General features: G+C 37.3%; 1 protein-coding gene across 1 annotated transcript in view; it reads right to left on the reverse strand.

The window, feature by feature from the left end:
- Positions 1-20,593, reverse strand: part of LOC140238719 (phospholipid scramblase 1-like) — a 39,060-nt gene that overhangs the window by 8,781 nt on the left and 9,686 nt on the right. Inside the window, exons 3-6 of the mRNA XM_072318615.1 lie at positions 19,477-19,554; positions 18,579-18,655; positions 17,253-17,383; positions 16,369-16,489 (exon numbers count right to left, since the gene is read on the reverse strand). Of these exons, the coding sequence (XP_072174716.1) occupies positions 16,369-16,489; positions 17,253-17,383; positions 18,579-18,655; positions 19,477-19,554 (407 nt within the window). The remainder of the gene's footprint in view (positions 1-16,368; positions 16,490-17,252; positions 17,384-18,578; positions 18,656-19,476; positions 19,555-20,593) is intronic.

The raw sequence follows: 20,593 nt of genomic DNA on the forward strand, positions 1-20,593 counted from the left end.
ATTTTTACTATTTTTGCCTCTCTTAAAAAAAAAACACACACACACACACACATTCTTTGTCCTTTCTGATATTCCCCGAAAGCTTTGAAATATATGTAGAGCTTACACATTGTCGTAAGCAGGAGATAAAAAAAAAAAACATCGTCGCTGCAGGATAGGTCGGTATATTAACAGTTTCCGTCTCGATAGGTTTGTAATCTTGGCAAAATATATATATATACATATACATAGATTAAGAAATATAAATATACATTTATATATATATATATTATATACATATACACAAATATATATAGATATTGATTGAATCGTTTCTTTATTCAAGAAAATGTTTTACATTACACCACCGGTCTAGTTATCCCAAGGTTTCTTTGAAAATGCTGCAAGCATCAAAATATCAAACATCGTAATTTTTATATACAATTTCCCGTGAATGCTAAGCGTATGAGAGAAAGAGATAGAAAAGAACAAAAAACTTCTGCCATATGTCTTGTTTCTCGCTTTATTGCAGCGTATGTCATTGTCGAAGTATAAATGCTATGATAAATGTTGGTAACAACCACATGAGAACTTGCACATTCGATTCCCAACAACCATTAAATCATTGGGGTCCGTAAAAAAGGTTACATAATACATACGAAGCACCTCATTCAATGTATTCGATGGACCGGTGCAGAAAAACTGGCTGTCTGTCATCGGCCTTTGAAAATCTCTATTATGCTCATAATCCCCGACTTTTCAGATGGCGGCTACGAGCGCGTCCAGGGATGTTTTTGGATCAACATTCTGACTATTCATGGAGGTACAATGTAACCTGATACTCTGGCCACCTGGTCTATTCAAAGTATTCTTGCGTAATACACGCGCGTAATTATGTTAGGCTGTGTTTCACCATGATGAATATATAGGACCCCGTAGTAGCAATATCGGCTCTTGCGTTGTATGAATGCTATACAGGGATCCTCCATTTGGTTCGTTGGTCAAGTATATAGATTCTTTTAACGATCTTATAGGCAGGCTGTCATTCATAAGTATGACAGAAAAACAAACAACAACTTCAAGCAACATCGAAGTTGAGTTTCGCGAACTAATCTTCCATTTGAGTTGGTTTCTCGGTTTTGTTTCAACAATTTTTATAATGTTGACAAAAGCCTGATGGGATGTTCAATATTCAATTAAATCATTGCACCTTTCTCGCAATCTTTGACAACTAATGATGACTAAACCTGTGAAATCCACGATTTATTTATTCATTTATCTATTTTTTTTTTTTTTTTTTTTGTATAGAGACGTTTTCTTTTTGAATTTATCTATCATGACTGCCTCCAGATTTCGACCATTATTATATGTCTTAGGTTTCCATGGGATCAATAAAGGAGATCAACGAGCGCATTTGTAGGTTTCCTGTCGGGTTTAATGTTGCAAAGTTTATGTGCAATCACGATTCACTTACAACCCTATATACACCGTAATGTCGGGATGAGATATTGTTCACTACACATCAAGTGAGATTAAATCTTACACAGTGTACTGTGATATGATATATATGATAAAAGTCATCAGCAAACGGGATAGATTATTGTTTTGTCTATGTGTGTGTGTGTGTGTGTGTGTGTGCGTGTGTGTGTGTGAGAGAGAGAGAGAGAGAGAGACATGAGAAAGGGTGGAGAATATATATATATATATATATAATTATATATTCACTTACAACTATATGATCTTATAAAACACATGTTCAAGTCAGTTGACGGAACATTTATAAGCTCTTCCGGTCTGCCTATGAAACATCGGAGTCTATGCGATAAGAAGAAAGATTGAGAGATAGAGAGAGAAAAATAAAATAGGCTGGTCTTCTAAATTTTGTTCGATGAATGGTAATCTTAACACACTTTTGCAAACGAAATGAAATATTTTACACGGCTAGGTTTGCCTATAATCTGTGTTATGGTGATTTCTTATTAGATTATACATAATAATACGGGCAAAGTATCTTGGATAAGTGATCGCCACCATCGATGAGGATATTCAATCTAGACGACTAATTGAAGATGATGAGAATAAAGAAGACATAGTGGATAGCTGGAAAGGAAAGTAATGTGATGCAATGAGATAAAAATGAAGGAGCACGAATCGAGGCAAATGTATTACAAAGGAAGAGAAAATGGCATATTCGAGTGTTCAAAATGGTTTAACATTATGCGAAGATTTCATAGTCATTTTTTTCTGTGTGTGTGTGTGTGTGTACGTTTGTTTTCTAATTTTACAGTTATGTAATTCAAACTCGTCGACAAAATAAAAGAAAAAAAAGATAGCGCCATGAATATGTTCATAATTCAATCTCAGTTTCCTCTCACTATCACTTCAAAAAAACGTATTCAAATTAGAATGCCCGTAGACAATTCAAATTCGTCTCCATGTGAGAGAGCGTCTTTTCAAACAGGGTCGCAGGTGACCATTCCCGAATTCGACGCAGAAGTTAATTCAATTTAGCAACAACAAAAAAAGGCTGGCCATCGCGTATACTCCAGCAGCTGTAGAAGAAGCCGACATGATCATAGAAGTATGACAAGCACAAGCCACACAGGCTTGAAGGCCTAAAATTATTACATCACTTGAGAAAATAAGGAAAAGGCAATATCTTTGTTGAAATAAACAACATTTCTCCTGGCATTCTTCAATCTCTCATAACAGACTGCTCATTTTGCTGAATTGTTCTTCTCTTATGTCATGAGTGTAAATCAATATTTGTTTAATTGTTTATACAGTACCAGTCATCCCCCGATAAAAGACAAGAAAGAAATGAAGAACTAATCTCATTCAATAAGCATAATGTATAAAGAAAATGAGCATTTGCTGCAATCGTTTATGAATATGAAAATGCTGCAATGTGCATGAGTGCGCGAAGTCTAATGGAATGAAAAAATGTAGTCCTACCTAAATGCATATATATCCTTATATATATATATGTTACGCTGGCACGATAAGTGAATAAACCACTTCAATAGCAGCATGAAAACATTTGATTTCATCGATACATGAGATAAGACAAGAACATTTCATGCTTTTATTGCCCAAAATACCTTGCTCCTAAACAAAGTGTTCAATTGAGGCGATGGGTTATCACAGGTCCATCTCTCACAAAATTAATCACTCTTCACAAATTTGGAGCGCTTTCTACGAAGGCAAATGCATTCTATGGACCGGTGCAGAAAAAAAGAGACCGTCTGTAATCGGCCTTTGAACTTCTCTATTATGCTCATAATCCCCGACTTTTCTACGAGCGCGTCCAGGAATGTCTTTATATCAACATCCTGTCTATTCAATAAGGTACAATATAACCTGATACTCTGGCCACCTGGTCTATTCAAAGTATTCTTGCGTAAAACATTCGCATATGTTAGGCTGTGTTTCACCATGATGAAATATATAGGACCCCATAAAGGCAATAACCATCGGATCTTGCGTGCATGAATGTTATACAGAATATCCTCTATTTGGTTTGTTGGCCAAGTAGATTATTTGAACGACCTGTAAATGACATAATCAGACTGTCATTCATAGGTATGAGAGAAAGAAAAAAAACAACTTCAAGCAACATCGAAGTTGAGTTTCGCAGACCAATCTTTCATTTGAGTTAGTTTCTCGGTTTTGTTTCAGCAGTTATCCCTTTCATAATGTTGACAAGAGCCTGATGGGATTTTCAATATTCAAATAAATCATTGCATCTTTCTTGCTTTCTTTGACAACTTATGATAACTAAATCTGAAAAAATCCATGCTATTGCGGTACCTGCCATCCACACAGAAGTTAAGTTTGCTTTCTGGAATTATCCATTATGTCTGCCTATAGATATGACTTAAGGTTTCCATGGGATTTAATAAAAGAGATCAACGAGCACATTTGTGATTCAACAGTAGGGGTTAAATGCTGCCAATTGTATGTACAATGTTATAATTGACTTAAAACTCTACTGCCAAGAAGTATTGCTCATTACGAATCACATGAAATAAGATTTCACATAGTGATAAGACAGAAGTTATTTGTTATAATATTATTATGATGAAAACTCATCACTAACCGGAAAGACTATTGTTTTGTGGAATTTGTATATTTGATAGAACATTTATGAGGTCTTTCGGTCTTCAGGCGAAACACTGGAATCTATAGCGATGAGAAGAAAGATTAAAAGGGAGAGAAAGAGAGAGGGAGAAAAATAGGCTGGTCTTCTAAATGTTGTTTGATGAATGTACATATATTAGATATTGTTGTATATATATATATATATATATATATATATATATATATATATATATATATGTATATATATATAAATATATATATATATATATATATAATACAGGCAAAGCATCATCGAGAAGTGATCTTCACTAATGATATTATTCAATCAAAGAATTGGATAACTGGAAAGAGAGGGAGAGAGATCAAAGAGGGTGGGGGGAGAAATATGATGGTCTTCTAAATTCTTTTTGATGGATGGTAATCCGATCACACTTTAGCAATCGAAATGTAATGTTACATCCGGTCAGGTTTGCCTATCTATGTTATGGCAATATCTTTTGAGATTGTATATACGGGCAAAGTATCTGTATACGTTTGTAGGCGGGAATGAAGTGGATAGCCGGAAAGGAAAGTGATGAAATGTAATGGAAAAGAATAAAGGAGCACTAATCGAAGGAAATGTATCATAAAAGAAAAGTAATGGAAACTTGATTATAAATAATGGCACATTATGCAAAGATTTTGCAGTCGTTTTTCTGTATGTTTTTATTTCAATTTCATAGTTAAGTAATTCATAATCGCCAACAAAAAATAGCTTCCTGAAGATGGCCATTCAGGTTTGTTTTCCCTTCGCTATATGCTATCCCTTCAAATGTAGCATGAACACACTTCAATTTATAGTCCATGGGCCAAGACCCGAAAAATGGGTTGTTGGTACCACCTGAGGTGGCAAAACCTTTTTGGTGTCAGTTTGTTTGTCGGGCAGAGATATGCTTATCAAGCTATGATAGCATTTCCAAATGAGTAGCTTAGTCATATTTTTTTGTTAAAACCAATTTGGTCTCGTTTTTATATCCCTATACTTCTGAATCGAAACTAACCGCTATAAAAAGAAGAGCACTGTCTTCCGTACGTCCACAGGTGTTCTGTTGTAAACGCGATGCGCTTAGTCTTTATTCAAGGCAGCGAAGGGAATATCCAAAGGGTTATGATGTCCACAGCTGTCACGCGGTGCGCTTATATAGTCCTCATCTGGACCAATGTACCGTTATCATATCTAAAGTTCCTCATATAAGGGATTATCTATACTATTTTTATACCACCCTCTAAACAAATAAATCAATTTTAAACAAAAATCACTCTGTTTATTTACAATATTATTCATTATAATGTATTGTAGTGTACCGGTCCATTGTTTTTGCATTATCCTTTTTTGTTGGATGAAAATAAAGCGACATCGGCGTGGTGTTAGCGTTTTCACACTAGCGTTTTTGCCGGAAAATGATAGATAATTGCAAAATACGGTAAAATTCAAGAGGAATCTCTTTTTTTGGTTGTTGTTGTTGTTGTTTTAAGATAAAAGGATATACACTGTATCATAAGCTTTGGATATTCCCTTCGCCGTCTAGAATAAAGACTAAGCGCACCGCGTTTACAACAGAATACCTGTGAACATACCATAGAGCTGCATTTTACAGTTCTACGGAACATACAGAAAACAGTACTCCTGTGCTTATTTTTAAGGATGTGCCTCTCTTAATGATTGCGATTGATGTTCAACTATTTCTTTCACGCAAGCTTGAACAGGAAGAAGCTAAAATTCAGGCAAGGAGACGAGTTTTCTTCCATGAGATACAATCATTAAGACATACATCTATTCCCGAAAGTTGTGTGATTGCTTATGTGCTAAAGAATAATTGTGTCCATTACATGAATCAGGCACTATACAAAACGGTTGAAATCTACTGAAAGTCGAACTTGTTTTTTTTTTTCTCATTTCCATTTAAAGCGGGGATAGACTAGAAATTTGTTTGTCTATACTGACAGGAGACATTACATTTTCCAGTACATGCTCCGCATTTAAACAGTCACCATATTTTCGTGGTCAGAATCAGATAATGGACAAATGATATATTATAAAAATGAAAATACGAAACTACGAACACGCCATATGTACAAATATTATGAACTTCAATGAATTAAACTTACTTGTGATATTCTGCATAAAAAACAAGCACGCCGATTAGATAATTTAATAGAATTAATAGAACACACAGCAATATCATGCATGGCGGATCAAATCAAGTTCAGTTGGTGAGAAAGCTACATGAAGTTAAAAAGTTGACTTCTTTTCGTTTCTCTTTCAATTCATGAAGACAGAATTACATTGTATATCTAATGAAGAGGATTGTCTCTGTTGCGAACGATCGCTATATATAGCACTGTTAGTCGTCTGCGCAAATCCTATAATCCCTAAATACTTAAATTTTTGCTTGATAATAACCCTGCTTATAACTTTATAAAGGACTCGCAAATTCAAAGTTTCAAAACGTATACTAAAATATTATATTGCACACGGTGTATTTCAAAAAACATTTTGAATGCGTTGTGTGTAAGCATGTTAATAGCATCAATCTGCCTTTTATTTTCCGTACGTAAAGCGCACAGAAACGTAACCAAACGTTACCAAATACAGTGAAATGCATTGTACGGCGTGGTACTATCATTAGAAGTATATCCCATTCCTTTTTACTTTTATTTGCTAGAAGCAGTCGTCAAACCATGCGTCATTTTCGTAGCGACATCATTTAGGAATTAGAATGTATGAAGATAATCGGTACTCATTTATTTTGCGCTACTGACATAGCATTTACATTTTCCAACTTTTATTGACACGCAGTATTATGTTACTGTATGGTTACGATTACGAATGTTGGTTATGAATTCAAAAGACTGGTTTATTAATCGAAATATAAAGGTAATAGCTGTTTTGAAAGTAGTTCGATGCAAATTCAAAACGCAATCGAAATCATCGTCATAGGGGGAACTGATAGCTCTAGAAAACTTGTTGAGGCTAGTAAAGATTGCCGTATGCAATCTTTGTAGAAAGTTTTGACTTAGGCCATCTTTCGAATATTTTGAGAAATTATATAAAGAAAATTATTTGTTTTGATTATGTCAAGAATTAGTTTGAACTATGAGAACAAAAAGGCGCGGTTACCCAAACAATGTCGTAGTTCGAAAAGACATGATGGGTAAAGTGAATTCATGACTTGACTAATCCTTACTGAATTGATGATCACTACTGTAAACTATCAGTTATGTCTTGTAGATGATACCTCTGTAATCGTAGTCAAAATTCTTTTGAGCGATGAGACGAAAACCAACAAACAAAATGCCGTGTTTCATCGCTCGAGATTCCAACATTTGGCGTCACCCGACCAACAATAAGTGACGAATCAAATGGAATATCATGTTGTGGGTTAGCAGACTGTGTTACGATTTTTAAATGTTTCGAGCAGTTGTTTAAAAAAAAAAAGAAAATGAGGCAAAGTTCAAAAAATTAGAAAAAAGCACGTAAATGCCGGCGATCATGTTTGATAATCAAAGTAAGAGATTATAATCGGCCGTGCGGATGTATATGATTGCCTTATTTACATGTCTGATTTCTGTAAACTATGTTATATTTAAATGTAAGTTCCCTTTCCTCCTTGATAAAAGTTGTGTTGGGTTTTCGCTATAGGCATTTATTAGGAAACACTGTAAAAACGACAACAAATGCGTACTATACATCAAGAGATGACCTATACATACATGAAACACAAAAATTTGTGTACGTTCTGATATAATGCAACTGCTTGTTTGTTAGTTAGTTAGTTAGTTTGTTTGTTTGTTTTGAATTACCATGGTCTTTGTTGAGGGAAAGATGAAGAAAAGTAGTAGAGTGTATTACTCTCAAATCCGGATAATTGCGATAAGTGTGTATCCCCGCCCTTTCTATACAGGTAAACGATTTAAGCTTGGTATGCTATTATAAAAGCCTGCATGTGTCACGCAGAAGAACTGATTCCGCGATCACTTTTAACCTTTCATAAAATTCACGTTTTAAGATAGTAACGACAGCTTGTAGGAGATAGAGTAACTTAGCGTCCCTGACTGTGGTTCTGAAGACAAAAGGGGACTGAAAAATTATTTTACAAATTAGCAGACGTAATGCCGATCCTCCAACACTGTTGCTCCATTCAGTCACTGATTCTGCTATCAATGGCGAAGAAAGAATACTGGTTGCGTCTTTATCCACCCCTTGATAGCAGGAAGTTTACCTTTCATTGTTTAAGGCTTCGTTGATGCGGGGTTTACTCGGATACAAGGCGTGAACAGTGTCGTCCGAGTTCTTTCATTTGAAATTCCTCAGAATACGCAATTCAATGGGCAATTAGCGCTGCTACTTCGCAAAGCTGTTAGCCAAATTCTTTGCAGACTTGACCTCTCACATGTCAGCTACACGCAATACACGACAAACAGCTATCATTACAAACATTCTGATAAAAAACAAAACAAAATGAAGAAGCACACTTTTGAGTAGCGACACAGCTTTCTGTCCCTTTCTCAGATAGGTCCTACCTCTAAAAAAATACACAGATGACAAGAGTCAGAATATCCTCAAAAGGGAACACGACCTACATTGTATTTGGGCATTAATAATGTTTATCTTCCGATTTCTCTCCGTGCCGTCGCGGCCCAAACCATCATAAGAAATAGGGCAATAAGTTTTATTAACCAGGGAAACAATAGTATGCATTACATAAATTTGGCGAATTATCACACGAATTGTCGACTTAATAAAAACGAGAATACATGTAATTGACAACTTATAGGCCCTACTATATCTCCAGAGATGAACTTTAAACAGCAAGGCACATACCAGGGAAAGAAAGTTATGATTATTTGAATGAATTCATTAATGAGGCCAATTAATAACCGTTGTAAAAGTACACACTCGCATACAGAGGTTTCAAGTTCGATTATTATGATCATTGTATTAGCACATAGATAAAGTATTATAAATTCTGCGTGATCGTTCGTTGGAATTATTTTTTTCAGCGCGATTTGTGCGTCACATCAATCACCACTTCATGAAATGGAGGGCATGTATCAAACGAAACTCGCTGGTCATGCAATCGATAGCCTTGGTCAGCTCACTATTATTGCGTAATTCTAAAGCCCTCACCGCTTGACCGCCGCGCGCACCATGCTTTGTTTTGTCTTCAATGGGGTCAAGAGCAATGCCTCATTAGCATACACCCTAGAAACGGAGGTGGATTCTCAATCGGGCAAGAACAATAGGTGCGAAACGCAACGCAAAGGCGAGCGTTCGAAAAAAATGTAACCGAAAAAATTGTCTCAGAAAAACTGTGATTTGGGACACTACCTTGTACTCATTTTTACACGCTGAAATTTTCTGTACAAACAGATAAAACATCAAGGAATCAAAATCCGTATAAAAAAAAAATTCGACCCGAGCACTGCTTCCCCTTCATTTGCGGCTCATTACGGGAAAACTCGCCGTGCGACTTATGACTCATTTTGTCGGAGCGCCACACACGTGATGCGCTCCGTCGGAATGAGTCAAAAGTCGCAAAAAATGAGATCGTAGTTATGCCTATATGTGAATTCTACAGACACTAAGCTTTACACTGATATGTAATACAACTCATTTGGACATCCCTATGGATCATAGAAACGAATATTATCTACGCTTATGATGTCAGTCCATTTTCTAAATAACGGAGAAAATCGCTCTTAAAGTTCGGGCTATGTTCAAGCTAACAACCTGTTTCTTTCACTATAGACGAAACAATACAACAGTCCTGCTTAGCGACGGCGTTTACGCTCAATCGCACGCACTACCGTATACGGTATAGCTTGGATGTGTAAGATGGCAAATGACCCAATCGCAGGACAGGTCTATCATTAACTATTCTAACCAATACGGCAGCCCGAATGTAAACTGAAGTGCGTTTGTGTCCGTGCCGCTGCCGCCGCATGAATGAGTCGGTAAGCGTTGTGTGTCGGCTGCGGTGACTTAGTTGCCGCAAGTTTTTAACTCACAAACAATAGGAAACAATAGAAAGAAAGAAAGAAAGGCACGCAATGCGTATTACAACAAGCGTCTTTTAGCGAGGGCCTTGATCGCTTCCATTCTCCTCCCATATTGTTGTCAGTGGAAACTAAAGGAGATGCGTTTAGCAAGTACCAATACCTATAGTCCATGGGCCAAGACCCGAAAAATGGGTTGTTGGTACCACTCGAGGTGGCAAAACCTTTTTGGTGTCATTTTGTTTGTCGGACATAGATACGCTTATCAAGCTATGATAGCATTTCCAAATGAGTAGCTTAGTCATAATAAATGAATTTTTAACCAATTTGGTTTCGTTTTTATATCCCTATACTTCTGAATCGAAACTAACCGCTATACAAAGAAGAGCACTGCCTTCTGTATGTCCACAGGTGTTCTGTTGTAAACGCAATGCGCTTAGTCTTTATTCAAGGCAGCGAAGGGAATATCCAAAGGGTTATGATGTCCACAGCTGTCACGCGGTGCAATGCACTTAGTCTTTATCTAGAACAATGTACCGTTATCATATCTAAAGTTCCTAATAAAAGGGATTATCTATACTGTTTTTATACCACCCTCTCAACAAATACTTCAATTATAAACAAAAATCACTCTGTTCATTTACAACATTATCAATTATAATGTATTGTAGTGTACCGGTACATTGTTTTTGCATAATATTTCATTGTTTGAATGGAAATAAAGCGACATTGGCATGGTATTAGCGTTTTCACCGTAGCGTTTTCAGCGGAAAATGATAAATAATTGCTTTGTTGTTGTTGTTGTTTTTAGATAAAGGGATATACACTGTTTTATAAGCTTTGGATATTCCCTTCGCCGTCTTGAATATTAGACTAAGCGCCGTGGCTATCATAACCCTTGGATATTCCCTTCGCTGCCTTGAATAAAGACTAAGCGCACCGCGTTTACAACAGAACACCTGTGAACATACAGAAGACAGTACTCTTCTTTGTATAGCGGTTGGTCTCGATTCAGAAGTAGAGGGATATAACAACGAGACCAAATTGGTTTAAAATTAATTTACTATGACTAAGCTACTCATTTGGAAATGCTATCATAGCTTGATAGGCATATCTATGCCCGACAAACAAAATGACACCAAAAAGGTATTGCCACCTCAGATGGTACCAATATCTGGCCTGGCCCATGGACTACTAGAGTGAATAGAACCTGAGAACCCATTGTAGGCGGGGATACAAAAGACAGCATCAATAGAGGAAGTTAATGAAGTTAATTAACGATAGTCGTCTTTTCAGATCGTGTTCTTTGCGTGTACTAAAAACTCTCTAATAATGCACATGGTCGTAATGTTGCAGAGCATCAACGACTGCTTTCGTGCCTGCTCTGCTGCAGCTGTATACAGCCGTAACATTCTGAATTCCCGCCATATTAGGCACATTTCCCTTATAGGCGTTGCGTCCACATTATCTATCGCTTTTATCGCGCTTGCCAAAGCTGCACATAATTTATACTATACGTATCAGAAGCAAATGTTGATGTATAGGCCTAACAGCTTCATGTTGTTGTTTTTTTTTATAATTATGATTGTATCATATTAATTTGAAATTATAGTGCTTCTTATTCTCGGTCACTTTTATGATACCATAGCATAATAAAGAACCATTAACTTGTAGCTTAAACCTATTTTAATTTTTGTTTGTTATTTATTTATTTTTTTTTTACAGAACACCACATTTACAGTTGCAATCTTTCTGCATTTGAGAAGTTGAGTATAGACCGATAGTCATATTTACAATTATATTCGGAATTAATGCTTTAAAGGCCGTCGTTGTATCGTTTTGTATTCACAAATCTTATACTGAAATAAGTGATTGCTTGATTACTTTCGGGTAAAGGAACCACCGGAAAAGGAACGCATTTATCTGTTTATTTTTTTTTTCTTAACGAACCTAAGCTAATAGCGAACCATATGAATTGTGTGATCTATGAACCTTCAGAATAATCAATAACCCCCCCCCCCCCAACAAAAGGAAGCATTTCGTAGTGCGTCTCAGTACTCCTGTGTTTGTTTTTAAGGATGTGGCTTCTCTTTATGATTGCGATTGATGTTCAACTATTTCTTTCCCGCAAGCTTGAAAAAGAAGAAGCTAAAATTCAGGCAAGGAGACGAGTTTTCTTCCATAAGATACAATCATTAAGACATACATTTATTCCCAAAAGTTGTGTGATTGCTTATGCGCTAAAGAATTTTGCCCATTATATGTATCAGACACTAAACAAAACAGTTGAAATCTACTGAAAATTGAACTTCGTTTCCTTTCTTCTTTTTTTTTTTTTTTTTTTTTTTTTTGGTGTGTAATTTCATTTCCATTTCAAGCGGGGATAGACGACTAGAAATTAGTTTGTCTATACTGGTGGGAGACATTAGTGTTCCAGTACATACTCCGCATTTAAACAGTTGTCATATTTTCGTAGTCATAATCAGATAATGAACACGTGATATATTATAAAAATGAAAATACAAAACAACGAACACGTCATAGTACAAACATTATTAGCTTCAATGAATTATACTTACCTGAAATATTCTGCATAAAAAAAAAAACACGTGTGCCAATTAAACAATATCAAATTAAACAATATCATAGAATTAATAGAACACACAGCGATATCATGCACGGCAGATCAAATCAAGTTCAGTTGGTGAGAAAGCTCATTGAAGTTATAAAGTTGACTTATTTACGTTTTCCTTTCTATTTATGAAAACAGAATTACATTGTATATCTATTGAAGCGGATTGTCTCTGTTGCAAACTATTGCCAAAGATAGCATTGTTAATCTTCTGAGCAAATCCGAATCCTTAAAGTACTGTAATTTTTGCTTGAATTAATAATGTAATAACCCATATGACTTTATAAAGGACTCGCAAATTTAAAGTTTCAAACCGAATACTAAAACATTACATTGTACACGGTCTATTTCAAAAAATCATTTGAATGCGTTGTGTTAGCATTTAATAGCATCAATCTGCCTTTTATTTTCCGTACGTAAAGCGCACAAAAACGTAACCGACATTACCAAATACAGTGGAATGCCTTGTACGGCGTGATATTATCATTAGAAGTATATCCCATTCCTTTTACTTTTCTTTGCTTGAAGCAGTAGTCAAACCATGTGTCATTTTCGAAGCGACATCACTTGGGAATTAGAATGTATGAAGATGATCGTTACTCGTGTATTTCGCGCTATTATTATAGCATTTGCATTTTCCAACTGTTATTGACAGTATTTTGTTACTGTATGCTTACGATTACGAATGTCGGTTATCAATTCAAAAGACTAGTTCATCAATCGAACTATAAAGGTAATAGTTGTGTTGAAAGTAGTTCGGTACAAGTTCAAAACGCAATCGAAGTCATCGTCACAGGGTGAACTAATAGCTCTCTAAAAAACTTGTTTAGGCCGTAAAGATTGGCGTATGCAATCTTTGTAGAAAGTTTTGACTGAGGCCATCTTTTGAGTATTTTGAGAAATTATATGAAGATTTTTTTTTTGAATTATGTAAAGAATTAGTTTGATTTTGACTATGAGAATAAAAAGGCGCGGTTACCTCAATCATGTCGTAGTTCGATTAGGCATGATGGGTAAAGTGAATTCATGACTTGTTGAGAGAGAAGAGAGAGAGAGAGAGAGAGAGGCCAAGCAAGAGGCAATAGGCTATACTTGTTCATAATGCCCACCGACAGACACAAACAAGGTATATCACAGCTAGTAGACGCTTATAATTGACCATGTCAGTTACGCCGGGGTCGCTCATAACACACAAAGGGCCTCCATGGAACACGTCAATTTCTATATGTGGGACAGTACAATATTTTCGCGATTTCGTGCCGAGTAAAGGAATGATATCCTTATGATTTCTGCTGGCGCGTGCTGCTGACCCATCAAATCATCACGTTACACCTTAGGTATCATCTTATAGCTGGATAATAATTTTCCTTTTACATGGTATGCGTTCGTTAGTGCCCTACAATGAAAAAGAAGACTCTTTGGGGAATTTTAGACGAGTATGTGAACCCATTATTTCCGGGACATCGGTAATGAATTAGCCATGCACGAAGTCGATGACCTTTCATGTCGCTCTTGGAAAATTTAAACAATATTGCATTCAGGTTTTAACCTTAACCTGTCAAATTAAAAAAAAAAAAAAAATCATGTGAAAACGTAATTCAGTGATCATGATCTGCGGGGTCAACTCGAGGTCACCCGTGCGAGAACTTGGATATTCTAGACGGGGTTTTTCGGCTTGCCGACTGACTGGCAATAAGCAAGCAAGGGTTTGAAGCTCCTTGGCGCACGTAACAAGCCTTTCGTATTGTCGGGAATCGTCTCATTTCACGCTTGCGCTGAAACTGTCGGCCGGGGAATGGCGCATGGACTCGCACGCGGTATACACCTGATACACACGTACCGTGTAAGCACTGCGGGAACCAGGGAGGTGAGATGGGATCATGCGGGAACCAAGCACTGGCGGCACGGGGCCGTGCGAAATCGCACCCAAAAGCCGCACGGGTCCGTGCGCCCGACCCGCACGGGACCGTGCGCCAGACCCGCACGGGTCCGTGCGACAGCGTGCGAGGGAGTATGGATCCGCACGCAGGCGTGCGGATCTGCACGGGGGCGTGCAGATCCGCACGGAGGTGCACGACTACGCACGGGTGCGTACAGGGGCGCACGGAGCCATACGCTCCCGTGCGAGATCGCACGAACCTGCACGCAGCCGCACGAAGCGACCCCGTGCGCAGTGCGTGCGGGAGTAACATAACATAATGGTCTGACTGGTACGAGTATACACAGTCGTTATCTCAGCATTCTCATGTAGTTTCGGGGGTAGTATCAATACTTCAGAAGAAAAATACGTTGTAATATAGTGTTTTGTCTTAGTGTTGTCTTGTAGGTGACTTTGTCGTACTTCTTTGCTTGCTTGTTGAACTGTCTCCTCACACTTTATAATGCATTATAGCATATTTATTTGTAACTAGTAATTCTTTTGATTATTGATTTGCAAGTGTATTAAAGGTATCGTTTACCATTGGGAGCAGTGATTTACAAAATGTTCAAGTTATCACATAATTATGATCCATATGTGTACGTCAGTTGTATCATAAGGCATAAGTATAGAATATAAGGAGATATCACTATTTTTCTCAATAAACCATAGTAGACGGTTTATTCTAGAAACAATTCTATTCACGTATAACTATTGTTCACATTTTATACATTTAACAATACTAAACATTCATTATACTGATTAACATTATACATTGGTTGTTTCTATCCCTACCTTACATTTTAAAACTATTTTGAAGCACTAAAGCTTGTATTTTTTTCATCTGCAAATGGTAAATAATGCCTTTAAGTATTCATTTGCTTCTTTACCTATTCAGATATCATCATTCAAGGTGCTGCTGTAGTATGAAAGCTAACAAAATACAATTAATGGAAAATAAGAAAAGACACCGACAACATGGCTTAAGATTTGTATGGTTATTGTTATTATTGTCATTATTATAGCTATTAATGCTATCATTTCATTTTTACTATCATCATTGTCAATATCATTATTATCATTATCATCCCAGTGAGCCCTACTATTGTATACTTATCACCACTTTTATTTTTATTCTTTTTATCATTATCATTTTGATCGTGATTATTATTAACATTAGGGGGCTTTAGATTTTCGCGACGGGGACGTTCACATGAAAAAAAAAAAAACTATTATGAGCATGCGCAGAATAGCGTATCAAGGTCACATAATATTCTATATACCGGGTGTCCCAAAAAAAGCGGAACGGTGGATTTTCAGTACCTTGCGTTCTAAAAGTGAGATATTTTTTGACATTATTAGAAAGAGCATCTTCCGCAGAAGACCATGATACCAACATCATTAAATTTGGTTCAGTACTTTTTATTCTACCCCAATTTCTGTAAATGCAATCATTTTCATTTTTTTGCCACTTATGAGATAATAATTTGGGCGCGACACGCGTTCGATACGGTGAATTGTGTAAGCATCGATCACTGGGGGCGCCATTTCATTTCATTTTTTTTTTTTTTTTTTTTTTAGGTTGCGTCTCGGTGAAATCTAAAGCTACGTTTCAGCACGACGCAGGGAAGAGGAGAACGTTCAGCTAAAAATCTAAAGCTCCCTATATCACGGCCCTGATGATGAGTAGTGCACTCACGTCAAACACAATGTCGTCCTGACAGCAGATATCTTGACACATGCAGTACGGTCCTTTGATCTTCAACACGCAGTTCTTGTCCTGGTCCAGGATGTCGATACGCGGTCCGAGAAAGTATTGCCTATTAGCGATGACATCATCGAGGAAAATTAGGAAAAGAAGAGGTTTATACAAGATCTAAACTCAAAATAAACAAATATATGAATGAATCATTTCTGATTGATAAGAATAGGGAGATTGATACCTGTTATATACAAGGCTAATATAAAGCAAATGCTATACGAAATTTGAAAAAAAAATAATTAAAAAAGAAAATAAAGATAATGTCTTACCATGACTTCCTCAAAAACTATGACATTTTTTTTTTATTTTATCATTAATAAACACTCCCGATATACATACAACTAACACGACACAGGGGCAGAGGAGCTTGGGAGGGGTGGTATGATTTACCCTTGGCGCCCCCCCCCCCACACACACACACAGTTACACATAAGAATAAAGAGCTCGAACTTTAATTCCCCCGTGACGACGAAACCACGCCGACTGTTTGTTCACAAACACTAACTTTACCAAGCTCCATGGTGCGATTTTTGTTTATTGTTATTTAGTTGTAATTCTGTGACAAAATCAAATTTCCCATCCACGAAAACAAGAAATCAACTTTGTTGTTAGCCCTATTCTACCTTACCATGATCACTCTGATAAGTTATTAATGTAAACTACCTTTCAGTTAGTTCCGTAATGGGAAATGACAGTCGACTCCTATGCGCCAACTCTTTAAACTTATTCGGGGTTCATGCCGCGAATAAAACTGAATCTTTTTAGTCAACGACATACATTGTATTTCTTTTTAATGTCTGAAAGGAGTGTTAGGGGCTTACTGCTGACGGACGTATCCAATGACGGTGCCCACCGGGGCTTCCACTTGAACGACGAACCCACACGAGTCCATATGCGCGCACCAAGGGCAGCCGGCGCAGCACATGAACGGCCGGACCAATCGGATCACCTCCTGTATACAGCGCGTTCCGGACATCAGGTGTAGTAGCAAAGGGAGGAGGAGGAGGAGGAGGAGGAGGAGGAGGAGGAGGAGGAGGAGGAGGAGGGAGGGAGGGAGGGAGGGAGGGAGGGAGGGAGGGAGGGAGGGAGGGAGGGAGGGAGGGAGAAGAAGGAGGGGGAGGCAGAGGAAGAGGAGGAGGAGGAGGGGGAGGCAAGTACATAGATTCTCCTAGTAGTGAAATGGTATAGCGGTATATAGTTGTAAGAGCGATGGCATTACAGCGCATGGTCCTCTGGGAGGTTCTGGCGATAGTGAACAGATGCATTGTGTTGTTACAGTGATAATGGCGATTCGTAGAAGTAATGGCATTAACCTTAGGTGTACATTATAAAAGTAGTTGTGACGTTATAATGACACAGATCAAGGAATCCTGAGTATTTTGCTGGATGGCATGACGATAGCCATTATAATGATTTCCGAAAGGAGGACCAACGGTGTAAAGTTATTGTTGCTGTCAATCAGAGTATAGACCACGGGGCATATTGCGTGTACTCTCTTATTTGCATAATTATTCAATAATCATTCACTATTAGCTATAGGTAGATGTGAGTGTGGCACTTGCATGCTGGACTGGACCATCTACCATATACCGATCTTTACCCAGATCAAGATCTACTCCTACACTTACAACTGAATCGGTCTACTTCTACGTTGCTGTTATACGTATTTTAACAAAATACTTAAAGTATACATACAAGTGAGTTTCTTTGTCGAGCTAGCAAGCAATGAAGCATGCGAAACTAACCAAGAACAACGGCCGAATCAAGACACAGACTGAGATTTACATTATTTCGACCATTTTCGACTTATCCAACAATTTACGAATCGGTTTTATTCGGACGCTTGAAACATGGCACATGAGTATACCGACGGTCCATGTTAAACACTCTCTTGACTTCTAGGTCCGTTCCTCTTTAATGTACTGTACATTATTCTAGACAAGATTCACTGGAGAGGGCGAATATGCACTCACGCGATATCTTTCCTCTTCTACCTTTGTGTTCGTTAAATATTTCACTTGGAATGATTTTGTATTTTACTTTGGAATATGTCGCGTGTGCCTTTAATAACGCAATACTAGATAGCACTACATCATACTCACACGCATGCACGATCAAAGTATACTGTAATGTCTTTTTGGGCATACCCTTTGTGTATTGTCCATAATGTGCATGGTAAATCCACGTCCGGGTCCACAGCATTGGCGCATACAGAAGTCGGATTCTTCGAAAGTAAAAAATCAATACAAACAGAAAAAAAAACCACAACATAAATTAAGCTGATTTCAACTAAATGAAGAGAGATAAAATAAAATCGAGACTGTGCTTGACTCAACTCCTCTGAATGTATTAAAGTGCTTTTATCAATTTTATGAATACGATATTCTATATGATATTGACGTTTGCGTGAAAGTTATGGTACTTAGTATTATTCTACGTTATTATAGCAAACTTGACTACAAAGAACTATCTGGCAGTCTAGATGATAGCCTTATTCAAAATAGTAAATATTTGCATTAAACAAAGTACTTGTTTTTAACACTCAATTTGGAAAATGAACAACATATGTTAAAAATGGAAAGTACATAGGTATAAATGCATTCAAGATAAGGAAAAAATGGTATCTATATGGAATATTCAGATTGTATTGTTGTTGTTATACAGAGACAATAACAAGTTGGTGAAGGTGATACTCATTTTGGCGCAATTCATAGCCTTTATCTGGTCTATCGTGTTAATGTGACGAAATCCGAAGGCACTTTGTTTTTCTAAGCTTTCAGCAGCACAGTCCTCGTTTTCATGAAAAGGTAATAAAATTCACTGAAAAGATGTAGAGTGTATAGCATAAAAAGTGTCGTTTACTCAAAGTGTGATTGCAATTATGAGTAAATAACGTACACTGTGATAGGTCCGTATATAGTTTTACAACACGCAGGTATTAATCAAGGAGTCTATACGAGGCGAGCCTAGTACCTCCTTGTATCAATCAAGTAGAGATACCATTTCGCTGAGTGACCACCGAGCGGGGTGGGGGGGGGGGGTTACCTTCGACGGCGAAGTAGACTTGTTGACCCAGACTGTTTTTGATGGCGTACTTGTTCTGCATCTCAAAGCCGGTAAACACTTTGTAAAAGAATGGTCGAGAGAGAGAGAGAGAGAGAGAGAGAGAACATCATGATTATGTTTAGTTCCGATTAGTCACGTGAATGCGAAATACGCTTTGGAATAGCCGTTGTCATTGCGTAAGCACGGTAATCATGTTGATCAGACATTAATCACTTGTTAATACGATTAAAAAAAAGTTACGTTCGATCTGCTTATAGAATCTGTGCTTTAAATCAAGCGTAAGTGTCTTTATAAAACAGACTAACGATCAGGATTGATCTCACACTCAATAAATCGAGCGTAAGAATCGCAACTCTTTATAAGAAACATGACTCTGGGTTGATATCTCACTGATATCTCATCGTTTTGCGTCATCTTGGACGAGATATTTTGGTTCAAAAATGTCATTCTATATAAAAAAGGGTGACTATTACGACAGTGTCCCCTGATGATATAAAACTGTATAGCAAAATCGAAGATGCTACCTCAGATAGATAAGACATAATTACTGTCAAGGTAACAGGTGCAAACGCCAATAAAAGTTTGACGACAACATTGAGGATTTGACGGAATAATGATTATGCAGTTTGCCCCTCTTTTTTTCACTCCTTTTCTTTGTCACTGCCCTCATGACTTTGATTAAATTATACGAACTTCGAAACAAACATAGAAGCAATGTGTTGGCCTAACATAAAATTTTCTTCTGTAGTCTGCATTTGGCGAAGTGGGTACTGGAAAGGTTAAGTAAAATCTTCTATCCAGATTTTTTTCAGCAATTAGCCATAAAGAGTTTTTTGGGTTTTTTTTTTCTTGTCGCTATTACTCTCAGTGAAAAAGATCGTGTGAAAAGGACCATGTGAAAAAGAAGAAACTAGCCTCGAATTTGAACCGGCGTCACCTAAATGCATACACCTCGGCTGAAGTACCACATAGCTGGAGCCAGTTCATCATGCCAGTTAGGCTCAGAGGTAGCGCCACTGTACGGTATGCAGTAGGTGATGTGGGTTCAAATCCCAGGTATAGTTCCCTCTTTTTCACTAACTTGGTTTTCACATCG

Source organism: Diadema setosum, chromosome 15 (genome assembly GCF_964275005.1).
Source record: "Diadema setosum chromosome 15, eeDiaSeto1, whole genome shotgun sequence".
NCBI lineage: Eukaryota > Metazoa > Echinodermata > Echinoidea > Diadematoida > Diadematidae > Diadema > Diadema setosum.